This window comes from Lepidochelys kempii, chromosome 1 (genome assembly GCF_965140265.1).
Source record: "Lepidochelys kempii isolate rLepKem1 chromosome 1, rLepKem1.hap2, whole genome shotgun sequence".
Classification (NCBI taxonomy): domain Eukaryota; kingdom Metazoa; phylum Chordata; order Testudines; family Cheloniidae; genus Lepidochelys; species Lepidochelys kempii.
Window position 1 is genome coordinate 267947960 of NC_133256.1, and position 27939 is coordinate 267975898.

Here is a 27939-nt window from a genome sequence, read left to right on the forward strand (position 1 = left end):
GTAGGCACCATGTGGCCTATGTGTTTGTAGAGTGCCTGGCACAATGATCCTGACTGGGGCCTCTGGCTGCTACCACAATGCAAATAATACATGGTAAATATTATTACAAAATAAACTTGTAAATAGGATTACAATGACCCATCATATTGCACACAATGGTATCCATATCAGTGCATCACAAGTTTTGATTCCCCTCCGCCCCCCAAAGCCCTGCACACCATCCTCCTGTGTATCCGATGTGTAGATGGATGTGGGATCTCTAGGGCCTGCCAGCTCCCTGGGCAGTTTGTTTCAATGCTATAGAAAAATAGTAGGTTTGGGGTATTTTCTGTGTCAGCTTTATGAGAAACTCATCTCACAATTCTGCCCCGTTGGGGTTTTTAACCTGAGAGGTACACACAGAGACAGACAGACCCACAGAAACAAAGAGAGACACACAGACAGACACACACTCACGCCCAGACCCAGGCAGACCCGTGGACAGACACACACCCAGCGCCACAAACACACCCAGTCCCACAGACCGGCAGACGCAGACACCCCCCTTCCCCAGACAGAGACCCACCCACGCACAGACTCACAGACAGACCCACACACAGACAGACTGACACGCGCGCCCGGACGAGCAGACACAGGCAGCCCAAGGCAACGGGCTGAACGATCCCCCTGGGCCTGCCCCCAATGCCCCGCCCCACGGCGGGGGGCGCTCGCTGAGCCGGCTCCCATTGGGCGCCGCGGGGCAGGCGGAGCCCGTCGCCCGGCCCGGGCAGGCGCGGGGGGAGAGGCCCGGCGGGACTGGGGCCGGGCTCCCAGCGGCGCTGACGTTGTCCAGCTGCCGCGGGAGGCCGCGCAGGCGGGCGCACAAGATGGCGGCGGCTGGCGGTGAGCTCGGGCGCGGGGCTCGGCGCGGCTGAGCTTCCCCTGGCGGGATGTAGGCGGGCGGCAGGGCCGGGCTCCCAGCCCAGGTGGGTGGTGAGAGCCGGCCCCGGGACACCCGTCCCGCGTGGCGTGGCGTGGCGGGGGGGGAGACCCCGCGCCGGGGACGAGGAGCTGGCCCGGATTTGGCGCTTCTGGAGGGACAGCGGGGAGCGAGCGTCTCCCTGCGCCGCCAGCCCCATTTCGGGGGGGGAGCCCCTCGCCGCCTGGCTGGGCTGGGAGCCGTTTCTCGCGGCGGCGACCGTGGCTCTGTCCACTCCCCCCCGCCCCGGCCGTTGTAGGCTCGGGATAAACGCGGTGCCGGGGGAGGTCCCGGGGGACCCGCTCCCCTCCCGTGCGCTGCCGCCCCGCGCTGGGGGGGAAGGATGCTGCTGCTGCCGGGAGCGCCCTGGCCTCGGGAGCCTCCCGGGACGCGGCCAAGGGCTTGTCAGTCAAACAACCCTCAGGACCTCTGCGCCTCGGCGCTGCGCTCTGCCAGGGCTGCTCCTCGGGAAGCCAGCTCGTTGCCGCGGAGGCAGGCGGGGTGTGGGGTTTGGCGCAGGTTTTTGTGATGGCTGAAAAGTCAGGTTCATGGTAGCCGTAAAGGTGAGGCCGACGCGCTGCCGGTCTCTCTAAAATAGTCCTTCGTTTTCCCCAAGGAAAGATGATGCACTGCGCTCGTGTAGAAGGTCACTTCAGTTACCGAGCTTGTCTCCAAGCCTTCGCGTTTCTGGGGATAATGCATTCGTGTGAAGGGGAGCTTTGTGGAGCAAGCAGCCAAGTGCAACCTTCAGGCCTCACACTTGAATTCTTTTGTTATGCCTGAGTCACTGACATAGTTGGGGGCTGGAAACCCCTTTGCTGAGGCCCTGGATGCTGAGTCTCATTTGAGAGATTTTCAGAAGGTACCTTTGTGGGGGAGGGACCCTCCAAGAATATTGTGAGCTAGTAAATTTGCTAATGAGTCAGCCAGGAACTGCAATTAAATGCAAATAAGCAAGAAACAATACACTGGCATAAAAGGGTTCACAAAGCAAATCTGTTATTTCTGGTGAATCCTAACGTTTTCCTTATGTTCAACCTGAACAACCAAATTAACAATCACTATGTTTCAAAAAGGTTTCTTCATTACTTACCTCACTGAGAGGAACGAGGTCACTTTTTTGATATGACAAAAGAACAGTCAGTGAAATACTGCTGCTCTTGCCTCAAGTATTGTGTGCACTAATTTGGTCTGATAGAATTTTCTTTATTATGACAGGTTTCAGAGTAACAGCCGTGTTAGTCTGTATTCGCAAAAAGAAAAGGAGTACTTGTGGCACCTTAGAGACTAACCAATTTATTTGAGCATGAGCTTTCGTGAGCTACAGCTCACTTCATCAGATGCATGCCGTGGAAACTGCAGCAGACTAACCAATTTATTTGAGCATGAGCTTTCGTGAGCTACAGCTCACTTCATCAGATGCATGCCGTGGAAACTGCAGCAGACTAACCAATTTATTTGAGCATGAGCTTTCGTGAGCTACAGCTCACTTCATCAGATGCATGCCGTGGAAACTGCAGCAGACTGCTGCAGTTTCCACGGCATGCATCTGATGAAGTGAGCTGTAGCTCACGAAAGCTCATGCTCAAATAAATTGGTTAGTCTCTAAGGTGCCACAAGTACTCCTTTTCTTTATTATGGTAGCACCCAAAAGCCCCATCAGGACTGGGACTAGGCTCTGTAGAAACATTGAGGTACTTAGAAGAATAATCACATATATAATTGCTGCTTTTAATTTATCATTGGAACCGTCAAGTTTGTACATCTGTTCCTATTTGCTGTGAAGTGTATCCAAACTGATTAGAGGCACTTCCCCCTTCTGTAAGATTGGAATAAAAACAGGTTCTTGTTCTGATTTAAACACTTTTCACCATAAAGTCGCTGTAACTGAAGTAATTTTACAACTATTTGCGATAAGTAGGCACCTTTTGCCCATATGTCTGTATTGTTTGGCAGTTCCAGTGTCGCTGACACAATAGAGAACTACACTAGAGTTTATTCAGTTGCATCACTTCTGGAAAACAGTACAAACTTCCTAGAGGCAAAAAACCTTAAGGATTAATGACTAATTGCTAACTCCAGATCTGACTGGGTGCAGAATAACTAGGATATAGGGACACCCTAACCAGTGTAATAGGTTACTTCGATGTCTAGGGGGAGATGCTTCGAATAGTTTTTTTAAATGTTACTATTTTCTGTATGATTTACTAGCATAACAAAATTAAAGTTTAGGTTCTGCAAAAAGTTATGTTTGTGCATGTTTTCTGGATTTGGATAAAGTGGAAACCAGTTCAGTGAATTATGTCAATCAGTTTAGGACCCAAAGTGTTAAAGGGACACTTAAAAAATACATACAGTTCACTTCCTTATGTGCTCAGTAACAGATTATTAAAACTGATATTTTAAAATCTAATGTCAGTATTTTACTCTTGCATTTCACTTGGCTTAGACAAAATAAATCAATGGAGTCAGTTGTTGGTTTCACTTTCACTATGTTAGTGCTACCACGTTCAAATTTTAGTGACTGCGGGGAAGTGTTTGTTTTGTTTTTTTTTAACTTGAATTTAAAAGACTGAGTAAAGAGTTTTTTGGCCTTAAAAGACAATTTGTAACCAAATGTAAATTTTAGACCAAATTTGACTGTCCCTTTAATTACAAACCTTTTCATCTCTCCTAGTAATAGGACTAAATAACATTTAAATAGAAATTGTTCTATAATGCAAAACTTTATTTTTATCAATGTTAAAGGCAATACTTCTGAACTTTTATTAGGGAAGAAAATCTGAGTCCTTGATACACTCACTTTTCTGCCAGTGAAACTCAGGGAAGAGAATGTTCTGTAGAGTTGAATTCTCCCTCAAATTTTAGCTAAATGCTTTTTGGTTGGCTTACTGTGTTGCCATTATCTCCTCTGTTACTTTGCTCATCCTTTCTGCTCAGTTCTAAGTGCTGATGGCAAAAGGGATAATTGGTCTCTGAAGTGCTGGTCAATTCATTAATGTTTCTTTTTCCTCCATGCACAGAGAACTGAGTGGTGAGGGAGGACAACAGGGCAAGACACTAACCATAAAGAGGTACTAAATAACTTAGTTTTAGGGAATTTAAACTTGTAAAGTTTAATGGCACAAGTAGGCTGCTTCATCCTCTCCACTCCAGCTGCTAGAGAAGAGAGCTGCAGGCTCTATCAGAGGTCTCTTCTGTGATTCTATTAGTCTTCCTAATCCATCTTTCCAGTTCGAGATTTTTCCCTTAGGTACTTTGACTTAGTGTTTTGCCCACCCTTGACATAAGTGTCTTAAGTTATGTGACTTCCATTGTTTGTTTCTACTTAAGACTATTCTACAGTCTAATAGATACAATTATAGGGAAGTGGCTCCTGATACTGTCTTCCCATTCTTGATTTCATCCCATGTGTTATCTTAAATAATTTAAATCTTATACAAGTATTTGTTAAAAAAAAAAGAAAAAAAGCTTGCTTAATGCCAAGCTATACTTACTATACAACACTTCAAGTCTTTCCTTATAAACAGATCCACTCAGTGCACTAACACTTTTGTTTTTTAGTTCTGAGTTCCCTCAATGCTGTAGAAAAGTGTACTCTTGGCTCCTGTTTGTCTTTATGCCCCATATGGCAATTTTAAAGCAATGTCACCTTAAGCTTTCATAGTCCCATTCTATTACTCTACATATTAAAGGCTTGATCACACAGGCCTTGGTTACCCAAGCAGTCCCTCTGAAATCAATGTAACTACTTGTGCCCTCAATTCAGAATGTGCTTAACTTTAAGCATGAATAGTCCCATTGAAGACTATTCATGAGCTTAAAGTTAAGCACATACTGAAGTATCTTGCTCAGGTGAGGTCTGGGTAGGAGTGGCAAGTTTAAGCTCTAGTTATATAAAGTATTTTTAGTGACTGTTCAGGTGTCCAGAGGCTTGGTAGTTACATTTATAACAGCTGTAATAATAATCTGAACAACTCTATTCCTCTCTAGTCTCTATCCTGGCTTTCCAGCAGGTAGGTGAGCTAGCAGAAACCAGATAAATTTCCAGTGACATATTCTTTGAAATCAGTGTTGTTCCCATGGACCATTTCGCTTTTCAAAGGAAAATGTCATTGTCAGACTTCCCAGCCAACTCTAATATTAAAGAGAAGACAAAATCACTTCCCCATTTAAGCATTGTTGTCTAACCAAAATACTGTATCCTAACCAAAATCAGCAACCCCTCATTGATCTGACCCACATCAAGGAGTCCCCAATTCCCATCATTTCCTTCTGATTGATAAGAGATTTAGGGGCTGTGGTGTCTGGCTGCCCAGCTGAGTGTCATTCTCAGACCAGACATAGGGAATTCTGAGCTTAAGTGTTCTTCCTCTAGCCAATGGGAACACTCCCTGCTGGCTTGTGGAGCTTTGGGAAGGAGGAGTGTGGGTGCATGCATGGACCGTACAGCGTTCAGTAGTCTGTAAAAGGACCTGTATGTAGTACTTATTTTCAAAGTATGTATAGTAACTAATTCTTGCAATATCCTTAAGTAGGTATTTTCTTTAAGTATTATTAATATTTGACCTGCTATAACTTCATAAAAGAAATAACATAAGAATTTCATCAGTATGCAGCTTATTTTTAAAATCCCTCATATTTTCATACACCTTTCCCATTGCATCAGGTGTGCACCCCATAGAAAAGAATAGTGGTGCATCTCTGATGGTGTTTATAGCTTTAAGGATTAAATTCTTTGGTTTGAAAAACATAATAAAAAAATTTCTTCGAAAGAGTTTTCTTTAAATATTTAGACTTTATAATGTAGGTGTTATCAATAAGTTTACTTACATCTAAATATAAGTAACCTGATTGCCAAGCAGGCATGTTAAGTAATGAGAACAGACAGCAACTGTTACGGTTATATTTAGTTACCTAACTGCCCTGTGGCAAAATCCTCTTCTTTGGTCAATACTACAGTAATTTTATAATTAAACCAAAGAAAACTAAGCTGCTATGTGTTGTAGTTCTGTGTAAAAGCTCTTTAGGTAGAAGCTCTGTAAAACAAAAACTAAATTTACTGGAAATCGTTCAGTTGCAATGTTGCATATGAATGATTGCCAACATAGTGTAAGAGTATAACTGAGTGGCAGTAGTGTTGTGTGCCATTAGTTGAACTTTATTATACAATATTGACATAAAATAAGCGCAACACACTTGGTAAATCATGCCTTTCAGACTGGAGGGAGCAGAGGAAGAGTGGAGTTAGCTATCTTTTTTTTTTTTTTTAAATAATTGCCCATGAAACATCTAGTCTTGGGGATATTTAACTTCCCTATACATAGATAGTATTGACTCTTAGCACTTATGGAAATTAAAATGAAAATTTATCTCAGAATTATACTTGTTACCAAAATGTGAATACTGACTTTCAATTTTTACTATCTAATTACTGAGGTTAATGGGTTATCTTGTAGCATTTTTCATTAGTTATCTCATGAGGAATTAAGGTGAACTGAACGTTTGCGTTAAATACAAAGAACTGTTTCTGATCATAAGTCACTAAGTCCTGAGAGACAGGATGGTCAGTGGTGATGACGCTAGCTGGAGACCTGGATACAATCTCCTGCTCTGCAACAAGCATCCTGTGTGACCTTGGGCAAGTCTCTGTCTCAGTTCCCCATCTGTAAATATCAGTTTAGCTTGCACCTGTAAATTTACTAATGTAAGCTAAACCAATATTTGCCAGGTGTTCATACAGAGTTACACTGGTCTAAGAAAAATATGTTACCATGTTATGTTATCAACATGCCTCAGCCTGGATGTTCAGTCTTCATGCCCATTCAGTCATGGACTTTTCTCCTAAAACTGGTAACAAAGTTGTTGATTGTGACTCTGATTGCAGAATAGTACATCAGTACTCTTTTAAAATAAACCAAGTAGTTTTATTTCCAAGGATGTATTAACTTACTTTTGACTTGCACTATATGTCAAGCTGAACTTATTTTTTTTTTTTCCTCCTTTAGTTTTCAGGTCAGAATATCATGGACAGAAAATAGTTTGGATAATGTGTTTCTCTAGTATTTCTCCAGTATTTCAGTATTAATAATGGATAAGTGTAAGCACATAGGGCGACTGCGGCTTGCCCAAGACCATTCCATCCTGAACCCTCAAAAATGGCATTGCGTGGACTGCAATACTACCGAATCTGTCTGGGCATGCCTTAGCTGTTCACATGTTGCGTGTGGAAGATACATTGAAGAACATGCACTAAAGCACTTTCAGGAAAGTAGTCACCCAGTGGCATTGGAAGTGAATGAGCTGTATGTTTTCTGTTACCTTTGTGATGACTATGTTCTTAACGATAATGCAACTGGTGACTTAAAACTATTGCGAAGTACATTAAGTGCAATCAAGAGTCAAAACTATGACTGCACTACCCGTAGTGGCAGGACTTTGCGATCTATGGGTACAAGTGATGACTCTGACCTTTCACACAATGGTGCCCAAGCCTTGCTTCGAAATGAAGACCGCATGTTCACGGCTCTGTGGCACAGAAGGCGTGCGTTAATAGGCAAAGTGTTCAGATCATGGTTTGAGCTAACACCTAGTGGGAAAAGGATTTTGGAAGAAGAGAGGCGCCAGGAGGAGGCAGAGGAAAGAAGGGACAAAGCTAGGAAAAGAAGACAAGAGCGAAAGCGTCAGTTGAAAGTAGAGATGGAAAAAATGCCTCCAAGGAAGAGTTCTCGTTTACAAAATCAAAATAAAATATCCTCAAAAGTATCACCCTGTTTACAAAAATTACCACAAAATTTGTCCTCTCCTGCAGAGCTGAAAGTAACTTCTACCTCAGATGAAGTAAGATTGAAAAAAATTGGTGATTCTCCAATTAAGCGAAGGCCTACAGTGACTCCTGGTGTAACAGGACTGAGAAACTTGGGAAATACATGCTATATGAACTCTATTCTGCAAGTATTGAGTCATTTGCTTATTTTTCGGGAATGTTTTTTAAAGCTTGATCTGAACCAAACTCAAGAGTTGCTGGCAACAGCAGCCAATGAAAAAACAAGATCCTCTTCTAAGCACCCTCCAATTACTGGTTCTGCATTTTGTGTGAATGAGAACCAAATGAAGGTAAAAGGATCATCTTCCATGAGACGACCCAGTTTATCATCCGGACTAAGTGGAGGGGCATCAAAAAGTAGAAATATGGAGCTTATTCAGCCCAGGGAGCCAAGCTCAAAGCACATTTCTCTGTGTCATGAGCTACATACTCTGTTCCAAGTTATGTGGTCTGGCAAGTGGGCATTGGTGTCTCCTTTTGCCATGCTCCATTCTGTGTGGAGACTAATCCCAGCCTTCCGAGGTTATGCCCAACAAGATGCTCAGGAATTCCTCTGTGAACTTTTGGATAAAGTACAGCAGGAACTGGAGACAACTGGGACCAGATACCCAGCTCTCATCCCCACTTCTCAAAGGAAACTTATCAAACAGGTTCTGAATGTGGTCAATACCATTTTTCATGGACAGCTTTTAAGTCAGGTATGTCTGATGATTTAATAAAACCTCTTAATATTGACAAATCACTGAAAGGAGATTAGTCAGTGATGTACAGTACACATTTAGGGCATTAAAGAGTTGAGGGGAAAAGAGTAGGACTACTTAGTTGAGATGATGAATAGAAAGGGACATGATAGCAGTTTATAAAAATGATAGTACACCTCTAACCTATATAACGTGGTCCTCGGAAGACAAAAAATCTCACCGCTTTATAGGAGAGACCACATTATATTGAATTTGCTTTGCTGCCCCTCCCTTCCTCCCTCCCTGTTCCTTGTTCTCTGACCTCCCCCTCGAGAGATCCTGTCCCTAATCACCCTCAGGACCCCACCCCCTAACCCAATTCCCTTGTCCCCTGACTGCTCAGACCCCTATCCACCCACCCCGCCCCCTGACAGGCACTCACCGGCAGTGGCAGGAAGCAGAGTAACGTGTGACCTCAGCCCGCACCACTCTGCCAGCTCCCAGCCTCGACACTCTGCTTCCTGCTGCCGGTGAGTGCAGGGAGGTTGGGGGAAAGGATGCCCCCCTGTACTCACTTGTGGGGGGAAGTGGAGTGCCGCAGCTGGGAGCTGGCGGCGTGGAGAGGGCTGGGGCCAGGCTGCTCGGCTTCCGCCGCTGCTGGTGAGTGTCCCTCCAAGTCCCCTCCCCCGAGCAACACGGCTGGGGCCAGGGCGATCGAAGCGGAGCGGGCTGCTCCCAGCCCCCCGCTAATCCTCCTGGCTACTCTGGGACTGCAGGGCCCCCAAAAGTGCCCCCCCATAGCTCCTGCATACCAGACCCTAGCGGGGAGCCCCTCACTGCCCTCAAGACCCTCTGCCCCTTATCCAACCCCTCAGCCCCGGCCCGGCACCCTTAGCATGCTGCTCAGAGCAGCGTGTCGGAGCTTTAATGCATTGTATACAAACCCGTGTTATATCGAGTTGTGTTATATTGGGGTAGAGGTGTATAAAGAAGATAATTTGAGAACTCCTAATTACCCTCTCAGTGAAAGGAATTGCCTCATTAAAAACTAAAAAGTAAACTTCAATGATGGGTTGAAATACTTTTACATCATATTAAATTGTATAACCCACTCCTACAACATATTATTAAAGCAAGGAGTTTAATCCTCTTTTTAAATCTTAAACACTTACCATCTAGTTACTTTAGGGATATGGAATATGTAACTCATATGTAAGAACATAGGTCAGCCACTAACTGGTAGATTTGGTAAGAAACTTCTCTGATGGGCATATTGGTTCATAACTTTCTACTATAGAGGTTTTACACTTCACTATGCAGTGTCTGGTTGACCACAGGTGGAGAAAGGATACTAGACTAGATAAGCTCGTGGTCTGGTCAGGTATGACAATTCCTGTGTTCATATGACAGGTGCCAACTTGGATAATTTGTCATGTTATAAGAAGTGGGTTGAACTTGATCTGGAAACTCTGTAATACAGAAGTGATTGCAAGTATGAATTCTACACACAGGAGGGGATGCTGATGTATATATAGTCCCTTCCTCCACACACACCCCTCCCCCCCCAACAGTGTGAGCATAGTTATATATGTGTGTAAGTGCTTGTACGGGTATAGCTTAATTCCCATAAGTGAAGGTAAATAAGCTACACCATTATATGGCATCTTTATATCAGGGTTGCGCTGGTAAAACATCGGGTTTAAAAAAAATCATACCCTTAAACAAAATAGAAATACTAATGCAGTACTAATACAAAAACTGAAGACCTGGCATTAGATCTGTTACAGGAAAACATGTTCAATGTATAATCATTTTTACTTGCAAGGTTGAGGCTTACTTTGGATTACAAACCTCCTTGCAGGTGGTATAATTTTCAGAGCTCTGCAGAGGGTAGACAGCAGCAAAACCTTAAACAGTACCACTACTGCCTTTTCCTATATAAAGGAGGCCAGTGGCAAGAGAACATTCATAGCCTCCTGCATTTGGGGAAGGGAATAGCAAAATCTTTACTGAACAGGAGGTACATAGGATGAAAAATCCCATCACAATGATGTAGTTTTTACCCCTTTGTCCAGAGGGAGAAAAACTAAATGGGGCTCAAGAGAAAACTTGAGAATGGTGGAATCCTTTACTTCTTTGAGCATCACTACAAAATAGCTTGTTTTTATGTACCTTTGATTGAAGTCTGAACAATTCACCCTATACAAAATATACGGTTGGCAAACATGTTTGTTTATAAAAGTGTACGTGGACTTTGGGTTTCTACTTCTAACACATCTCCTCCATATTATTTCCCACTTATTAAGATTCCATGTGTCCTCAGTTAGACAAGCGCCTGACAGAGTTGGCATATCTGGATTTATGAACAGTTGAGGCTGAGAACATGAAGATAGTACATGAAGAAAGAGTGGTAACAAAGCATCACACACAGTACTAGAGAAGATAAGCATGTACAAAGTAATTCAGAAAATGAGTATTCCTCACCTTTTGTGTTTGTATATCTTGCCAAATCTCAACCAAAAAACTCTCAAACTTTCACTTATTTTGGTGTTTTATTTCGAACATCTGGGTTCAAAACCTGTTACACTAACTCATTGTGCTACCTAGCTGTCAGCCATTTAAAAAAACGAACCAAAGTGGAACAAAACAAAGGACTTTACAGGAAAGCTAGTGTACCATGATAAATAGCCAGTTACTATTAGGCTTCTGCTCCTGAAGTGTGAGGTTACATCAGCCTTAGCACTTAGCATGTAGCTTTGTGTTCTGTAGTGATTTTGTTGAATTTAGTAGCAACAGAACATGCCTGGCAGCTGAGATTGCTCAGCTGTCAACTAATTTAGACTTCGTAATTTCTAGGAAATGTAACAAATTCTGTGCTGCTTGAAAGTCAACTTTTAGCTTCACCACTTTCTTTCTTGAAGCCTATATTTAATTAAATGTTTAATATTTGATAGCTGAGGAGAGGTGGGGTAGACCACCTTTTGGGGATTTTAACATTTAAGTAACGAGTTCTGGGAGCTTTCAAAGCAGCTTGTCACTTTTACAGTAAAAGAAATTCTAAAATATATTGGTCTTGGTGTACTGCAAAGATATAAAGTGAGTTGTTGACCATAAACTAGCGGTTGCTATAGAGGGCATGGTGTAGAAAGCCCCTAGTAATAAGGGGACTGTGGATATAACACAGTTGATCCATCTTCAAGGAGAAAGACTGTATATTGTGTAAAAAGAAAAGGAGGACTTGTGGCACCTTAGAGACTAACCAATTTATTAGAGCATAAGCTTTCGTGAGCTACAGCTCACTTCCTCAGATGCATATCGTGGAAACTGCAGCAGGCTTTATATATACACAGAGAATATGAAACAATACCTATTCCCACCCCACTGTCCTGCTGGTAATAGCTTATCTAAAGTGATTTCCAGCACAAATCCAGGTTTTCTCACCCCCCACCCCCCCCACAAATTCACTCTCCTGCTGCAGGAGAGTGAATTTGTGGGGGGGGGTGGAGGGTGAGAAAACCTGGATTTGTGCTGGAAATCACTTTAGATAAGCTATTACCAGCAGGACAGTGGGGTGGGAATAGGTATTGTTTCATATTCTCTGTGTATATATAAAGCCTGCTGCAGTTTCCACGATATGCATCTGAGGAAGTGAGCTGTAGCTCACGAAAGCTTATGCTCTAATAAATTGGTTAGTCTCTAAGGTGCCACAAGTCCTCCTTTTCTTTTTGCGAATACAGACTAACACGGCTGTTACTCTGAAACCTGTATATTGTGTGGTGGTATGACATGAACTAGCCCTAGCATCCTTGGGCTTGGAGGCATCCTTAGATTTGAGTGGACTCACTGATCCCTGTTCCTCTTCCACATGAAACCTTCAGTACAAGTATCCTCCAGTTCCATCCCAGATGAAACCAAGTTTCTGGAGCTGACGGTGGTGTCCTCCAAGGAAAGGGACTAATTGTGAGAACCCTTTGTCTTCTGCTGTTCCGCAACCACAGAATTTGGTGGCAGAATCTAAGCTTTCCTTTTAGAAAAAACAAAAACACCTACTCTTCTGGTGTGAAAGGGTCAAAAGCAAATTGATATATTGTGTGTAAAACCAACTGAAACAATAGCTCTAAGATATGTGAACTGAAACTGTCATCTGAATTGGGGTTTCAAATCTGAAACATAATTATAAATCAAATTTCAAAAGTAGTCTTCCACACTAGAGAACCTTTTGATAGTGTCAGAACAGGTTTGTGAATTCTGTCATCTTAACTGAAGGAATGTGTGGAGAGGTATATTTGACTCTCTCTCAAAGCGATCTCTTATCCAAAATCAATAATTGAAACTCCATTGCTATTAATAAAATGTTAAGTCTAATTAAAAATCCTTTACCCTTTTAATTGCTCAGCTTTCATTTGTGATTCTTGTTACATTTAATCAATTTACCAATGATGGTGGTCTCCCAGTCTAGGTGGGACTTTAATTTCTAATGTAAGAAACAAGCAGAAAAAAAGCCATGCTGAAACTTTTTCAGGCCTCCCTATAAGCATAAAAGGGCACAAACCTATTTTTTCCCCACCATTTGCAAATCACCTTTAAAGGACATGTGACCACTTCCCACAAGAAAATGAATGTCACTAAGTATGACTGGGTGAACTGGCACATGTTACAAAACAGTTAAACAAATGTTAAGCCTTACCTAATACTTCTAAAAGTAATTCTGAATTGTGAAATCTGATTTGATAACTGAAAGTGAAATCGGAGAAATACAGCAAGTTTAAGAATATTTGTAATAAGCACTTTTTTAACTACATGAAAAATAACTATATATAAACCTGCTCCAAATGAGAAACATCAGAACCTTAAAAGAGGCCATTTTGTGAACATTCTACTGCATTTGAATTTCAGAGACCTTATGCGAAGCTTTTCACTTGACATCCTAGTACAACAAGAGGAAGATGTGGGTCCTTTGGCTCCTCTTAAAATAAAATTGTAACTGAGTGCCTTTTTTTCTTAAGCCAAATTTACCAATATTTATCATTGATTAAAAACAGTTATTTTAGAATTTAATGAAAAACTAGTTTTAGCTACTCTTACTTTGTTTCTGATATATCAGTGTTTCACTTACCAAATACGGTACCAGCAGGAATTAGATCTTTAGAGGTCTCCGTATGGAAATTAATTTTTAAAAATGAGACAGTTCAGTTTAGTTGTTCATGTTTATTATGGTAGTGCCTAAGGACCAACGATGAATGGGGCTCCATTGTTAGGTGCTGTACAAATAGAGAGTAGTAAACAGTCTGTGTCCCCAAAGAGTTTACAGTCTAAATAGACATGAAAGGAGTATAACATACAAGCAGAGTGAACAATGTTGAAATGTTTTAAGTACTTTGCTATGAATTTAAGGGGAGAACTTTGCAGGAGGGCGGGAAGGAGGATGGCTAGCATACAGTCTTGCCTATGGAAACCAGGGTTTTATGATAGCCTGGACTGGATTTGTCATTTCACAAAATAGCAGGACTTGAGATAGACAGCAAGAGTGTTTATGCTCATAATATATTAGCCTGTACCACTCCACACATTAATTTCTACGTCTTGGTGTTAGTCTCTGAGATTTGATTTAGGGGAGGGGGTGTCTACCGATTCTCAAAAAATCTCCTGTCAATTTTCCAGGTAGGTGCATTTCTCCATTAGGTGACATTCATCTTAATCTATAAATAGTAATTGAATCACTGCTGTTTGCTATTTCTGTGGAGTTTGCTTGTTTGCTAGCAGCATGCAGCTGGGGAAGCAGACAACAATCCACCTTGCAATCTTTTTTTTTTTTAAAAAGTGAATTTAGTGTGTGAAAGATGCAGGTGTGAGATCCCTGCAGCCAAGTTCTGAATGAACTGAACATGTACAGCCTGGGCAGCAACACGGCAGGATTCTGTACACTGACTGATCTCTGGCAGTCAATCTGTTCCTCTTTTCTTCCTCCCATTCCCCCCAGACAAAATGTTGTTGTCCTATCAAAGATTACTCTTATTTTTATTTAATATATTTAAAGTTTGCACAGTCACCTGTGTGCTCTCATAGCATTAAACCCAACAATGAAAGTAAAGAAGAGGAGCGACCATGTTGCTGTGAAGGAGTCCAGGACATCCACCATCAAGCTCTGCCCTTCTTCTCATCTGTTGCACAGAGCAGGGGAAAATGGATCTTTGATCCTGGAATCAACTTTTCCCACAGCAGTGTGCTAGCAGCTTGCTTTCCTCTACCATAGCTAGATTTAATGGTATTCTTGAGGTGGCTGCCTGTCAGAATAAGTCTGTAACCACCATGCTGCTTCTCTAAGGGGCTGCCCTATCCTCCTTGAATCTAGTGGCTGAATCTGGCAATCTCATGTGAGTACATTCTACACATTAAAATTCACTTACGTGGAAAAGGATTGCAAGGCCAATTGTCTGCTTTCCACAAGCAAATTCCTCAGACATAGCAATCAGCCTTTGATTCAGTTGCCACTCGAGATGTCATCTCTGCAGACAGGCCTTTATCTCCTCATATGTAGTTGAGTGGCTTTTTTTTTTCCTAGCCATTCATACATAACTAATTGTACGTAATTTTCAAGATATGATTGAATGTTCAGGGTGGAGCCGGTGCAACAGGAACTCCCAGACTGGGTAACAAGGAAACATTCTCACTTGCTCACTTTGCCTGACATTCACTAAACTGTAATCTCACTTATCAGTCTGCTATCGGCTATCCATGTATGTAAATTAATGTAAACAAAACTGTAACAAACATTTCCTACAATACAACTTTGTTTATTTTTCCTTACTATATTCTAGTTTTATGTTTTAAAAGTCAAAACTCTTAATAGTGCAATAAAACATGACACAGTCCTGCCACTAACCAAACCCTTACCTGGAGTAAAATCTCATCCCCTTTGCTATCATGCATACTCATCACATACATTATAAAATTGTACTGTTTCTCTCAAAATACGCAGATATACTGCTGATCTATATCAGAAAGAGGTAAATATACTTATCAGCTCTTACTCTATTTCTTCAGTTTTTAAACTCCCCCACAGTGATTAACTTAGTTACAACAACATTGCATATAATTCTGTTGGTCCCAGGATATGAGAGAGACAAGGTAATATCTTTTATTGGACTAACTTCTGTTGGTGAGAGACAAGCTTTCGAGCTTACACAGAGCTGAAAAGACGAGCCTGGGAGCTTAAATTGATAACTTTGTTAGACATTAAAAATCATGGACTGAATAGACACTGGATTTATGGCTTATTGCAACAATCTGTAACCCACCAACAGCTGTTTTCACCCCCCCTCCCCTGTCTTCCCCCAGGAGTGTGTGGGGTGTGTTAAGGTGCCATTTCACCTTGAATGGTCCCTTGAAATATGTGTTAACTACTTATGCTAAACAACCTGTTTGCATTTTGTATTTACAAGTGACACTTTGGGTTAGTTTTCCAGACCTGAAGAGCTGTGTGAGCTCCAGTAGAAGTTGGTCCAATAAAAGATATTATTACCTCACCCACCTTGTCTCTCTAACTTAATTATATACTCTTCAGTAAACTACATGCTTCTGAAAAACTCACTAGCTGTGCATTTGTGCCATATATTCACACTCTAACATATGAAACCTACACAGCAGAAAAAAAATGAATGTTGTCATGGGTATATGGTGGGGCTATGTTAACTCCACAGTCAAGGCTCTGATCCTACAAACTGATCTGTATAATGACAGGTTTCAGAGTAGCAGCCATGTTAGTCTGTATCCGTAAAAAGAAAAGGAGTACTTGTGGCACCTTAGAGACTAACAAATTTATTTGAGCACAAGCTGTCATGGACTACAGCTCACTTCATCGGATACATTCAGTGGAAAATACAGTGTGGAGATTTATATACATAGAGAACATGAAACAATGGGTGTTACCATACATACTGTAACCAGAGTGATCACTTAAGGTGAGCTGTTACCGGGGAGGGGGGAACCCTTTTGTAGTGATAATCAAGGTGGGCCATTTCCAGCAGTTGACAAGAAGTCTGAGGAACAGTGGGAGGTGGTGGGGGGGAATAAACATGGGGAAATAGTTTTACTTTGTGTTATGACCCATCCACTCCCAGTCTTTATTCAAGCCTAAGTTAATTGTACCCAGTTTGCAAATTAATTCCAATTCAGCAGTCTCTCCTTGGAGTCTGTTTTTGAAGTTTTTTTGTTGAAGAATTGCAACTTTCATGTCTGTAATCGCGTGACCAGAGAGATTGAAGTGTTCTCCGACTGGTTTATGAATGTTATGATTCTTGACGTCTGATTTGTGTCCATTTATTCTTTTATGTAGAGACTGTCCAGTTTGACCAATGTACATGGCAGAGGGGCATTGCTGGCACATGATGGCATATATCACATTGGTAGATGTGCAGGCGAACAAGCCTCTGAAGGGGACAGGGATAGCTCAGTGGTGTGAGCATTGGCCTGTTAAACCCAGGGTTGTGAGTTCAATCCTCAAGGGGGCCATTTAGGGATTTGGGCCAAAAATTGGGGCTTGGTCCTGCTTTGAGCAGGGGGTTGGACTAGATGATCTCCTGAGGTCCCTTCCAACCCTGAGATTCTATGATTCTAAGTGTGGCTGATGTAATTAGGCATTATGATAGTGTCCCCTGAATAGATATGTGGACACAGTTGGCAACGGGCTTTGTTCCAAGGGTAGGTTCCTGGGTTAGTGGTTCTGTTGTGTGGTGTGTTGTTGCTGGTGAGTATTCACTTCAGGTTGGGGGGCTGTCTGTAGGCAAGGACGGGCCTGTCTCCCAAGATCTGTGAGAGTGATGGGTCGTCCTTCAGGATAGGTTGTAGATCCTTGATGATGCGCTGGAGAGGTTTTAGTTGGGGGCTGAAGGTGACGGCTAGTGGCGTTCTGTTATTTTCTTTGTTAGGCCTGTCCTGTAGTAGGTGACTTTTGGGTACTCTTCTGGCTCTGTCAGTCTGTTTCTTCACTTCAGCAGGTGGGTATTGTATAAGTGGACCCTTATGCTTATGTGTTGTCCTATTGAAGTCAGTGGGGCTCTGCGTCAGTGCAGGAGCCATCCTGCACAGATCAGATTCAGTCAATTGTTTATATGAAGAGCCTGTGGAATGAAGAACTGTTTACATACAACCTTGAATAGAAAGGTTTCTACACAGAAACTCACAGAAAAACCTGTACCTCTGCTGCTTCCTAGCAAGAGGGAGGGGATAAAACGCATCCAGGTTGCTTCAGTTGAGCTGTGCTTCTGCTGGGTCAGGACTGGTACTAGAACAACAGTACGGGACTCATTGTCCTCTGCAGAACAACTTAAAAACTGGGCACAGACGGACAGGAAAACATGCTGAATTTAAAACTTGAGAACTTGACACAATTGCTTGCATTCTTATTCTTATTTGTGCATCTCATCCAGAGCCCACAACTCTATCTTGTGCATTCATTTTCAGTAAATCCTTCAAGTAATACATCAATTAAATCAGCATTTAATCCAACAAACACCTGTTTGTACAGCAGAAGTTTATTAGTCTATATGCTGTAATTGTGCTCAAAGACAAAAATAATCACCTAAACTTTGGCCAGGCCTAGACTCTGATTCCTTTTTAATTCTGAATTACTGATAGTTTATGGCTTTAGACCAGGGGTTCTAACAACAAAATTTTTGGTCACCTCAGGGTGCGGCCACCAACTCTTGCTTATGGCCACTCTGACAAATTTTCCTAAAATACTTTATCAACTTTAAGAAAAACAAATAAATATGCACATATACGTGTCCAAAGCATTGTAATTCATTTACGTAGGGATTTTTTTGCAGATTCAATAATAAAAATAATGTACAGTTGTATTTTGGTGCCCCCAGTCCCTACTGACTCCCCTGGCCCTCCATCATCCTCTCGGGCTCACCATCACCCTACTGGGCCCTGCTGCTTCTCCCACCCCCATTGCTCCCTTCCGTAGCCTTGCACTCCAGGCTCAACTCACCCTGCTCCTTGTCTCTTGACCACAGTGCCTGGCAAGGCCAGCCCTGCTGCACTAGTCTGAAACCCAGAGCTGGATCCCTGTGGGGGTGGAAGGGAGGCTGAAGCCCACCACTGTAGCCTCTGGCTCAACCAGGGGAGGGTGGCTGAAGTCTGCCCCTAGAGTCCCATGGGTGGTGGGGGTGGGAGTGCTGAAGATTGCCTCCCCAGAGCCCCTTGGCGCTGTAGGGAGGGACTGCTGCTTTGCCCCCTCCCCCATCTCTGCCCAGGAGGCTGTCGTGGTTGCAGAAAAATCCCTTGGTGGCTGCATTTGAGAAATGCTGCTTTAGACATTGCCAGACTTTGGCATTTATGAAGTGTATAGCTGAATGAGCTCCAACCAGAGTAACTTAAAATGTAAATTTCCTCTCCACAAAGAAAAGAAAATTTTCTTTTCTTAGAACAAAACGGTTATCGGTATTTTTTGGAAATTAAAGCTGTTGGCAACCTTCTATGCTCTACGCTATGCACTAAAAAAAAAAATCAAATTCACATACGTGAGCTGGCTAACACGTAGATCAGCCACTTATTACTGGATACTAGTACATGTTTTGTATTTGCTCTAAAGAATGCCACTCATGAAATAGCTGATTTCAGGACGAATGGCAGAGTTTCAAGTTATAGTGTCCTTTAATATGCATTTTTGGTTTAGTATTTTAAAACCCATTTTCCCTAAAAAAAAAAAAAAAAAATTTTGAAAAAATGCAGCACTGCAGCGAAGATTAAGCTTATGCTGAACTGTGTGAAAGGAGGTACTGAAGAAAAATGGTCCCCAACACAGTAGTGATCGCTACTACTGATACCGTTTGCCTAACCTTTCTCAGGGTTTTGTTTGTTTTGTTTACGTTTAGTAGCATGCAGTGGTGGTTAAGTTGTGACTGTTCAATTGTGAACAAATTATCTCCTATAACAGAGGTGGGCAAATTATGGCCCCTGGCCCAGGGTACCGACCTTCCCGGCTGATGAGCTCCCAGCTGGGGAGGCTGTCCCCGTCCCCCCTCTTCTTACACCCACCCAGGCTTTCCAATAAGCTTGTCCTGCTGCAGAGCGGCACAGTAAGGGGGCGGGAGTCGTGGGGGTTGGATAAGGGGCAGGAGGTCCCGGAGGGTAGTCAGGGGCAGTTGGATGGGGTGGAGGTTCGGGGAGGATGGTCAGGAGACAGGGAGCAGGGGGGTTAGATGGGAGTGGGGTCCTGGGGGGACAGGGATGGGGGTCCTAGGAAGACAAGGGGTGGGGGTTGGGTGTGTCGGGGGTCCTGTGGGGGTGTGGAAAGGGGTTGGGGCAGTCGGGACAGGGAGCAGGGGGGGTTGGATGGGGGTGGGGTCCCGGGGGCGGGCGGGCGGTTAGTGGCAGGGGGTCCTGGGAGGAGACAAGGAGCGGGGGTTTGGATGGGTCGGGAGTTCTGAGGGGGGCAGGGAGAGGGCCGGGGCCAGGCTGTTTGTCGAGTCACAGCTTTCCCTACCCAGCCCTCCATACCGTTTTGCAACCCCAGTGTGGCCCTCGGGCCAAAAAGTTTGCCCACCCCTGTCCTATAGAATTCTGCTGGAAGACTTATTTTGAAAAATTAATTTTAATATTTGCCCTTTTTCATACACGATGAGGCTGTGTTGTCTTCTGAGATGAAGATAGCAAGGCAAAAACAACACAAGAGAGGAAGAGTGGGAATTGCAACCTGCATTAGAGGCGAAATGACCCCTGTAGGGCTGCAAATGGTTGTTTTAAGGGTCAAATACTAGTAGAGCACATTGGGAAAGATTGTGAGCCGAGCTGTCATGAAAAAAAGGAATTTTTGGGGACATGGGCTGAATTTCCACATTTCTGAAAGTTGGTGATGTATGACACAGCCTGAGATTTCTAGAACTGCAGCACAGAGTGCTGTTTGAGCATTTATGTCTGATATCTTGTTGATATAATAAATATTCAACTCCCTCCGTTGTTTCTGTGACTGACGTTTTTCACCATATTTTCATGTTAGCTATAGCTTATGGAAATAACCAAATAGGAAGAATGTATTTATGTGGATAATAAATAATTGAACCAATCAACCATTGTTTTGGCTTTTAGTTATACTTCCAGTTACAGACATCATTATGTTTTCAAGTGTGTGGAATTTTTTTAAATAAATGTATCTGTTATAAGAACTCAAGGTGGCAACATGTAAATTGCATGTCACTGGAGCAAAATATTATGTTTTGAGTCTGTAAATATACATTTACAGAACAGATTATGTTTGAATTCCATAAGCTCCATAATTTGGGGAAGACGTTAACCATTATATCACAATAGGGTTGTGTCCTGTACTGGAAGTTGTGTCGAAGCTATCCATCTGGGTCCACCTAACAATCAGGACCTACTCCATTGATTTCTCCAAAATATTTGGCCTCCCCAAAATGATGACAGGTTTAGAGCTGACATAGTTAGTAATTTCTGAATATTTATAAATATTGAGAGGTTTTTTCCCAGGTGTTTATTAGTCTGATTATTTGGAAGGCTCTTACATATTAAGTGTAAATATTCCTGTAAGTGGGTTACTTGTACTTTAACCATGTGGAAAACCAAGAGGTACAGATACCTCTTGGTAAAACTCGAAAATGTGGAAGATTTATTTCCAAATGTGCCTTTTTGGCCTTTATTGAGGGTGTGAAACAAACCTATTCAGTGGCCTTTTTTTGGTGTTAGTGTCACTGAATTATATCTGTTATATTCCACATGCAGTCTTGCTACTGCTTCAGGCCCAGATCCTCCAGCTGGTCAACAGGGAATCCACTTGCATATACTGCATATGGAAGGATTATAGAGAAGAACTCTGATGCTGCATGATGTAGTACCTCTCCAAATGCAGCTGACCTTGGCATAGGCTTTTCTGACTGTATTGCAAGTGTATCTGAAATTTGTCTGTTATAATATTCTAGTTCTTTAAAAAAATTCTACAGCTTTTTAGGAACCTTCCTTTCCATTAAATATCTTTCAAGTGAATTATATTTTCCTTAATGCCTTATCTTCCATTTTTCCAGGCAAATTCTCATTTCAGTTTACCATATTTTTATTATTGCTAATCTATTTTAGTGGCTGTCCTTTTTCCTTTAGTGTGACAGGTGGCTGTACTTACTGAAAGGAAAAAAAATTTTTTTACCTGTTAAATTGAAGAAGCATGTCTACTAATTCAGGCCTTCCCTGCAAGACTTCCAAAATAAGAAGAATGTGATTTAAAAAAACTAATATTTTCCTTTCAATAAAACTATATATTACTATATAAATCATGTTAGTTATTGCTTTGTAAGTATTTGTTCTAGAAAGAAATCTCAGGGACTGTTCTTCCTTCTCTTGAGCAATCCCAGACAGATCATTTTGAAACTACTTCTAGTTCACAGAAGAGAAAGATATCAAACACCTTAGTGTAATACAGTGGTGGACATGCTGCTTCAGAGAAAATAAGCTAACAGATAATTTTTTTCTTTCTAGTTAAAATATTTCTTCTACTGTATACATTTGCATCTGTGATCCGAATTCACATACTGTTCTCAGAGCTACATTAAAGGACACGTGTAGAGAAGCAGGTTTTTGGATGTTAGAAACTAACTTAATATTTTGCTTAACAGGTTACATGTCTTGCGTGTGACAATAAATCAAATACTATAGAATCCTTCTGGGATCTGTCGCTGGAATTTCCTGAGAGGTATCATTGCAATGGGAAGGAGATGGCTTCTCAGTATCCATGCCTGCTGACAGAAATGTTGGCCAAGTTTACAGAGACGGAAGCTTTAGAAGGAAAGATATATGCGTGTGATCAGTGCAACAGTGAGTAAAGGCAGTATGTACTCATGCATATGTTCTCCACATAAAATATAAATGAATATAGGCATTAAAAGCATAAGAAAAGGAAAACAGCAGTTAAAAAGAAAGCAAGACAGATTTTAAAAGCATCTGTCATATAAGTAAACATAAGACTTTTACATAAGACTGTTTAATTGTGAAAGGAAATAGTATAGAAAAATCACTCTTCTGATTCAGTGCATCAAAAGTAGGCTTGAAAGTGGGTTTAAGAGCTCAGATTAGGTCTTCAGGCCAACTACTGTTGTTTTTCATTAGAAGGTGGTCTCCAAGAAGAGATGAAAGAAACCTGTTGAAATAAGTCTGACACTATTAAATTAACAGACTGTCTGCACTTGGTCCTGATGAAAATAGCTGAACTGCTGTATATATTTTCCAACATTCAGTTGAATAATCCAGATGTGTACCAAAAAAGAGGCATTTTGCATGCCCAATAAGCATAAAATAATCCTTGCCAAATGGATTCCAAAAAGCTTTCTTATTAAACTGACGATATTAATAAAAAGAAAAGGAGTACTTGTGGCACATTAGAGACTAAGAAGTTTATTTGAGTCTCTAAGGTGCCACAAGTACTCCTTTTCTTTTTGCGAATACAGACTAACACGACTGCTACTCTGAAATCTGTCGCTATATTAATATATTCAGTAGCCTTTGTTACATTATCTAAATACTCTAAACCATGGGATCAATAAATCTTAAAATGAAACATAAGGATATTTGACAACGAATTTTCGAAGCTGTATTCAAGAGGTTTTTTTTTTTTGTTAGTGGTATGTTTTTTAAATTTAGCACTTATTTCATTGTGTGTGTTTGGTCACAGCAAAACGCAGGAAATTTTCTTCCAAACCAGTTATACTTACAGAAGCCCAGAAACAGCTTATGGTGTGTCGACTACCTCAAGTGCTGAGACTACACCTTAAACGGTTCAGGTAAGCAGTGCTATAAGCAAGTTAGAAATGTTGCAAACTCTCTTTGAATAGTATATTCCTCCTTGTTCCCGTAGTCACTAATCCTCTGGGCTCATTCAGTGGGTGAACTAAATCAGTTTTTGAGAAATCCCTCTAAATTATCTTCCTTGAGAATGCCCTTAAACTCAATAGTATAAGGAAGAAAAATTTCTGGAAACCCATTTCTTCTTGGTAAATAAAATAGTTAGAATGCGTATCACAGGCAGAGAAGTGAGATTTTTATTCCTGCTACTTCCCAATAATAAAAAGTCAGGAGAATTAAAAACCTCTCCTGAATCTTGAACACTTAACCAGTTTGAGACAAGAGAATCAATTTTCTCTATTTGAAAAAGAGACTTTTGTGGATACCTTTCTGTACACTGTACACAGAAAGGTATCTGTCACATGAAGTATCTCTGATATCTTGAGAAAACAAAAACCTACAGTTCATTGTTTTGAGTTGTGGACTGAAACTGGTACCATGCGACTTTACTAAACGGTGAGAGATCATAGCAACAAACTTTATTTAAAATAGATGATAGCGTTATTCACTAATGCACAGTCTAAGGTTTGCATGCAACCCACCAGGGTGATTGTATAACCTGCAGCTTCACTGACATTCTTAAAAAACCCTTATCTAAATCTGGTAAAGTGTGCTAACATGAGCAGCCAGGGAGAAGAGATTGCATCTGTATGTTGTCTTAGTCCAGCCAGGGGGACAGAGTGACTCCTGAATGAGGAGAGAAATGAAAGTGTGAACCAGCCTCTGGGGTGATCTGTTTTCACTTTAATGTACAGAGTCAAATCTGTAATAAGTCTCTGCAGCTTCTGCATCATTCTTGTGATTTGAAATATTTTTTGATAATTATACGCACTGTCTTTCAGCTTGGGTGACTAGTGAGCACGGGAGAGCAGGCAAATGTGAGGAGGAATATTTTGGAGGCTGAGAGCAGCAGATAGTGTAGGTGAAAAGCCGTATGTGAAGGATTTTTCCCTATGAATGTTGAAATGAAGGGGTAGTGAAAGAGGACATTAGTTAAGGGGGAGCTTTTGAGGGATATAAATTAGCATATACATTTAGTACAAAAGCACTAGCAGGTGAGATGGTTTAGTAGCTCAGAATTCTAACTATGCAGAATTTATATGTGCATAGACTCACTGAAATTATCTATTAAACTGCCTTCAGAAAACACAAATTAACTGAATAATATTCACATTTTCTTTAAATTTTGATATTTTTCCAGGTGGTCGGGACGCAATCATCGTGAGAAGATTGGAGTACATGTTAGCTTTGATCAGATATTAAATATGGAGCCTTATTGCTGCCGGGAGTCCCTGAAGTCCCTCTTACCTGATTGCTTTATCTATGACTTGTCTGCTGTGATTATGCATCATGGGAAAGGATTTGGTTCAGGGCACTACACTGCCTACTGCTATAATTCAGAAGGAGGTATGGACAAGCAATTTAAATCAGAAATGTTTTGTTTTTTTTCAGAAGCTACACTTCTGGTTCCTTAGCTGAATCAATGTAGCCACAACAGGATCCTTACTTTCTTAAAATAAAATGGACCAAGATTTTACTAACCAGACCTACTAGTACCGAAAGAATTATAATGATATAGGTGGTCAATAAAATTAAAGCTAATTGTTTCAACTTACGAGAGAATTTTTTTCATGAAGATTAGACAAATATAATCAGGTGGTGTATACAGCAGAAACATTTCTTATAAAGTATGTGATAGACAATTGTTTCTCTGTAAAACTAAGTGCTTATTCTTCACCCAAAATGAAAAGATAAAATTAGTGAATTTTTGTGTTTTTAACAAATGGTAGCAGACACGTGTCACCTGTAAAGTACAAGTATCTTATATAAATATTTTGGTTATTTTACAATGGTCTGTTACTTACTTCATTCTAGGATTCTGGGCACACTGCAATGATTCCATACTCAACATGTGCACTATGGAAGAAGTATGCAAGGCTCAAGCCTACATCTTGTTTTACAGCCAGCGAGTTTCTCAGGCAAACAAACACTGTAGAATATCATTTCCTAGCTCACCATCTGAAAACCAGCAGTGTACTGAATTTGTTGACTGTTCAAGTGAAAACAGTAGCAGCTAATCCAAAGCCAATTTACTGTGTACAGTAAAAGTTGACTTGTCAACTTTTATGCGTATTTTTAAAGAGAAAATGCAAGTACAAATTGTATTTTTTTACTTGTGAATCAATGTACATTGTTTATACACTTTTGTATTAGCTAAAGTAAGCACTCTTAAGTGTTAGTATAAATTTATATGGATGGTAGGTAACTTTCAAAGTACCTAGAATTGCTTTACAACTTTTTTTAAAAAAAATGTCCCTTTGAATTTTTAACTCTTACCTCAGGCTGTTTTTCAGCACTGTTTTTATATTTTGATAATCTGATTTGGTTTAGAAAAAAATACTCTCGATGGACAGCTGATGTCTGTATAATTTTCGTTAACTTTCTACATGTGTAAGTTTTTATAGTATAATTTTATAGCATCTATTGATTCTTACTGTCTCTGGGAATCAGTCTTCACAGAATATGAAGGTGCACTAACAAAGAAAGCCTCTATTAAATGTCAAGTAATAAACTTTTCTTCATTGGGGTAGGGATTTTTTTTCCTGAATGTCCTTCAAGTGATGGATAAGCTAGGCTCAGATCTACAAAACTGCTACTGAACGCTGAAGATGCCCATGTTTCAGCCTCTGAATGTGCACATGGGTGTGTCCATCTGCTGCCTAAGCCCTAGAGCAATTCACAAACTAAGAATGAGGGGCAGTTGGCTGCCTAAATCGCATAGTCAGAGGCCACCTACCAGATTCAAAAATGGGGGGGAGGGAGGAGACAGGTGGTAGTGCCCACCTTCTAACTTGTAACCTGGGCTTAGAGCACTTGTGAGATGTGAGACACCCAGGCTCAGTTCTCCATTCTGCCTGAAGAGGAAAAAGGATGTGAACAGAGAGTTTTCTACCTTCCAGGTGACTTCTAACCACTGAGCTGTGGAATTATGGGATGGAGCTGCTCCCTCCTGTTGTTGTTCCACTAGGTGTAAATAAGGAAAGAATGATTGGAGCAGAGGGACTGGACTGGACCAACAGTCTCCCAGCTCAGTGCCCAAACCCCTGGTCTACAGACTCATTCCCATTCTCATTGGCTGATCCATCCAATGAGGATAAATATTGGCAGAGAGTGGGGAATTGAACTTGGGTTGCTCACATCCCAGACAAATACCCTAACCACCTAAAACTTTAAGGTAGCTACCCCCAGCAGCAACCATTTTGTGTGGAGTGAGGCAAGCACCTAACTCATTTCCCTCAAAAAGTTTCTTGGGTTCCTAAGTCAGCTGCCTCCAGGTAGCAGGTTCCCCTTTGTGGATTGCAAAGCAGTGCCTATCTCTAAGAGGAGCAGGGCTTAGTATACACCCATCTGGGCAGCACCTACCATGCTGGCTTTTGAGGATCCGTGTTATGGTTTTCTAGGTATCTAACTGTTAGGCACTGTAATGCTAGGCATTGCAACAGCCAAGTGCCTTTGTGACTCCTACCTGTAGTCACTGTTTTTCCCCAGTGGTGCCTATGGAGCTATACAGAAAGGAAAAAAAGATTATAGTGTTTTATTTGTGAAATGTCCAGAGGAAAACAATAGCATATGTGCTTAGTTACATGTCAGTGCATTAGTGATAGAAAAATGTAATAGAGCACAAATGAGGGCTAGGAGATAAAACATGAAGGTTACTTACCTTTTTACAACTGTGATGCTAAACCTAAAGTGTTAATTGGGTTGCTACTCTTGGGGAAATTCCTTAGCTACCAAAAAGATTTCTCTTGCCAAACTGGAAAACGTGAGCCTAGTTCCTTAGAAAGGTAGCATTCCTTCAGTAATCTCTAGCACACATGAATAAAGCACCATAGTTAGTTGAGCAAAACACACTGCATAAAACACAACTGGAGCCTATTTAAATTTGGATGTGTTGTGGGAGCCACACCTGCCATACTTACTGCTCCTTTATTTCTAAACTAGTATTAACAGAGAATTCACCTCTTCCTCATTGCCTAAAAAACTGAATATTTCCCCACCAATTGTAGGTAATGCCAAAATTGTAACGATTAGTTTAAGTTGGTGTGAAGTGTTTTTTTTTCCCATAAAAACCTATGCAAATTACCTCAGTTCTTGGAAAATTATACCTCAATAAAACACTGTGTGGACTAACATTTTTTACTAGGGTTAGTTCCTTATCTCCTTGATTGATATGTGTTGCTATTATAAAATAGTTCTTTATGTTGGAAAACCATACAAAACATGTAGAGTGTTACTCTTTATTAGAATATCTTGAGTATGAATCTATAGATTAGACCTTGGTGCAATATTTCATATTTTTTCATTCTGTAGTCCCCTCTCTGGAAACAGTTAACTGCTTACAAGTTTTACACTGATTTTTTAGGGGATACAGCTGATGCTTTTAATGTAAGAGTTTTATATTGCTATCTACCATTGTAGTAACTGAGCATCTTCCACATAAAATTTATTGTGTCATGGAGTCTTTGGTTCTCTTGTCTTGGGGTGTTGAGCTCTCCCCTGTATTTGAGAGCACTGGGCTTTTAAATATTTCCTCTAAATATGAGAGGCAGTTTAGAGTTGGGAAA

The 27939-nt window shown here is 41.3% G+C and overlaps 1 protein-coding gene across 5 annotated transcripts; it reads left to right on the forward strand.

Moving 5' to 3' along the window:
* Positions 1-770: 770 nt before the first annotated feature.
* On the forward strand, positions 771-27827 carry USP44 (ubiquitin specific peptidase 44). 5 transcript variants are annotated; one of them, XM_073327496.1, is made up of 7 exons: positions 771-882; positions 3982-4032; positions 6967-8482; positions 22093-22291; positions 23145-23253; positions 24516-24721; positions 25190-27827. In XM_073327496.1, the coding sequence occupies exons 3-7, from the start codon at positions 7049-7051 to the stop codon at positions 25390-25392; spliced, it is 2151 nt and encodes a 716-aa protein (XP_073183597.1). In that variant the 5' UTR covers positions 771-882; positions 3982-4032; positions 6967-7048; the 3' UTR covers positions 25393-27827. The 5 variants fall into 5 exon arrangements, with proteins under 5 accessions (XP_073183597.1, XP_073183596.1, XP_073183601.1 ...); XM_073327497.1 differs by lacking the exon at positions 771-882 and adding an exon at positions 1468-1820; XM_073327495.1 differs by lacking the exon at positions 3982-4032.
* The last annotated feature ends 112 nt before the right edge of the window (positions 27828-27939 follow it).

Excerpts from the sequence above, each read along its gene's own strand:
- USP44 (XM_073327496.1), top strand. The coding sequence starts at position 7,049 with ATGGATAAGTGTAAGCACATAGGGCGACTGCGGCTTGCCCAAGACCAT. Across the intron at positions 8,483-22,092 it reads ATGGACAGCTTTTAAGTCAG|GTTACATGTCTTGCGTGTGA; the intron begins GTATGTCTGATG and ends TTTGCTTAACAG. Across the intron at positions 22,292-23,144 it reads TGCGTGTGATCAGTGCAACA|CAAAACGCAGGAAATTTTCT; the intron begins GTGAGTAAAGGC and ends GTTTGGTCACAG.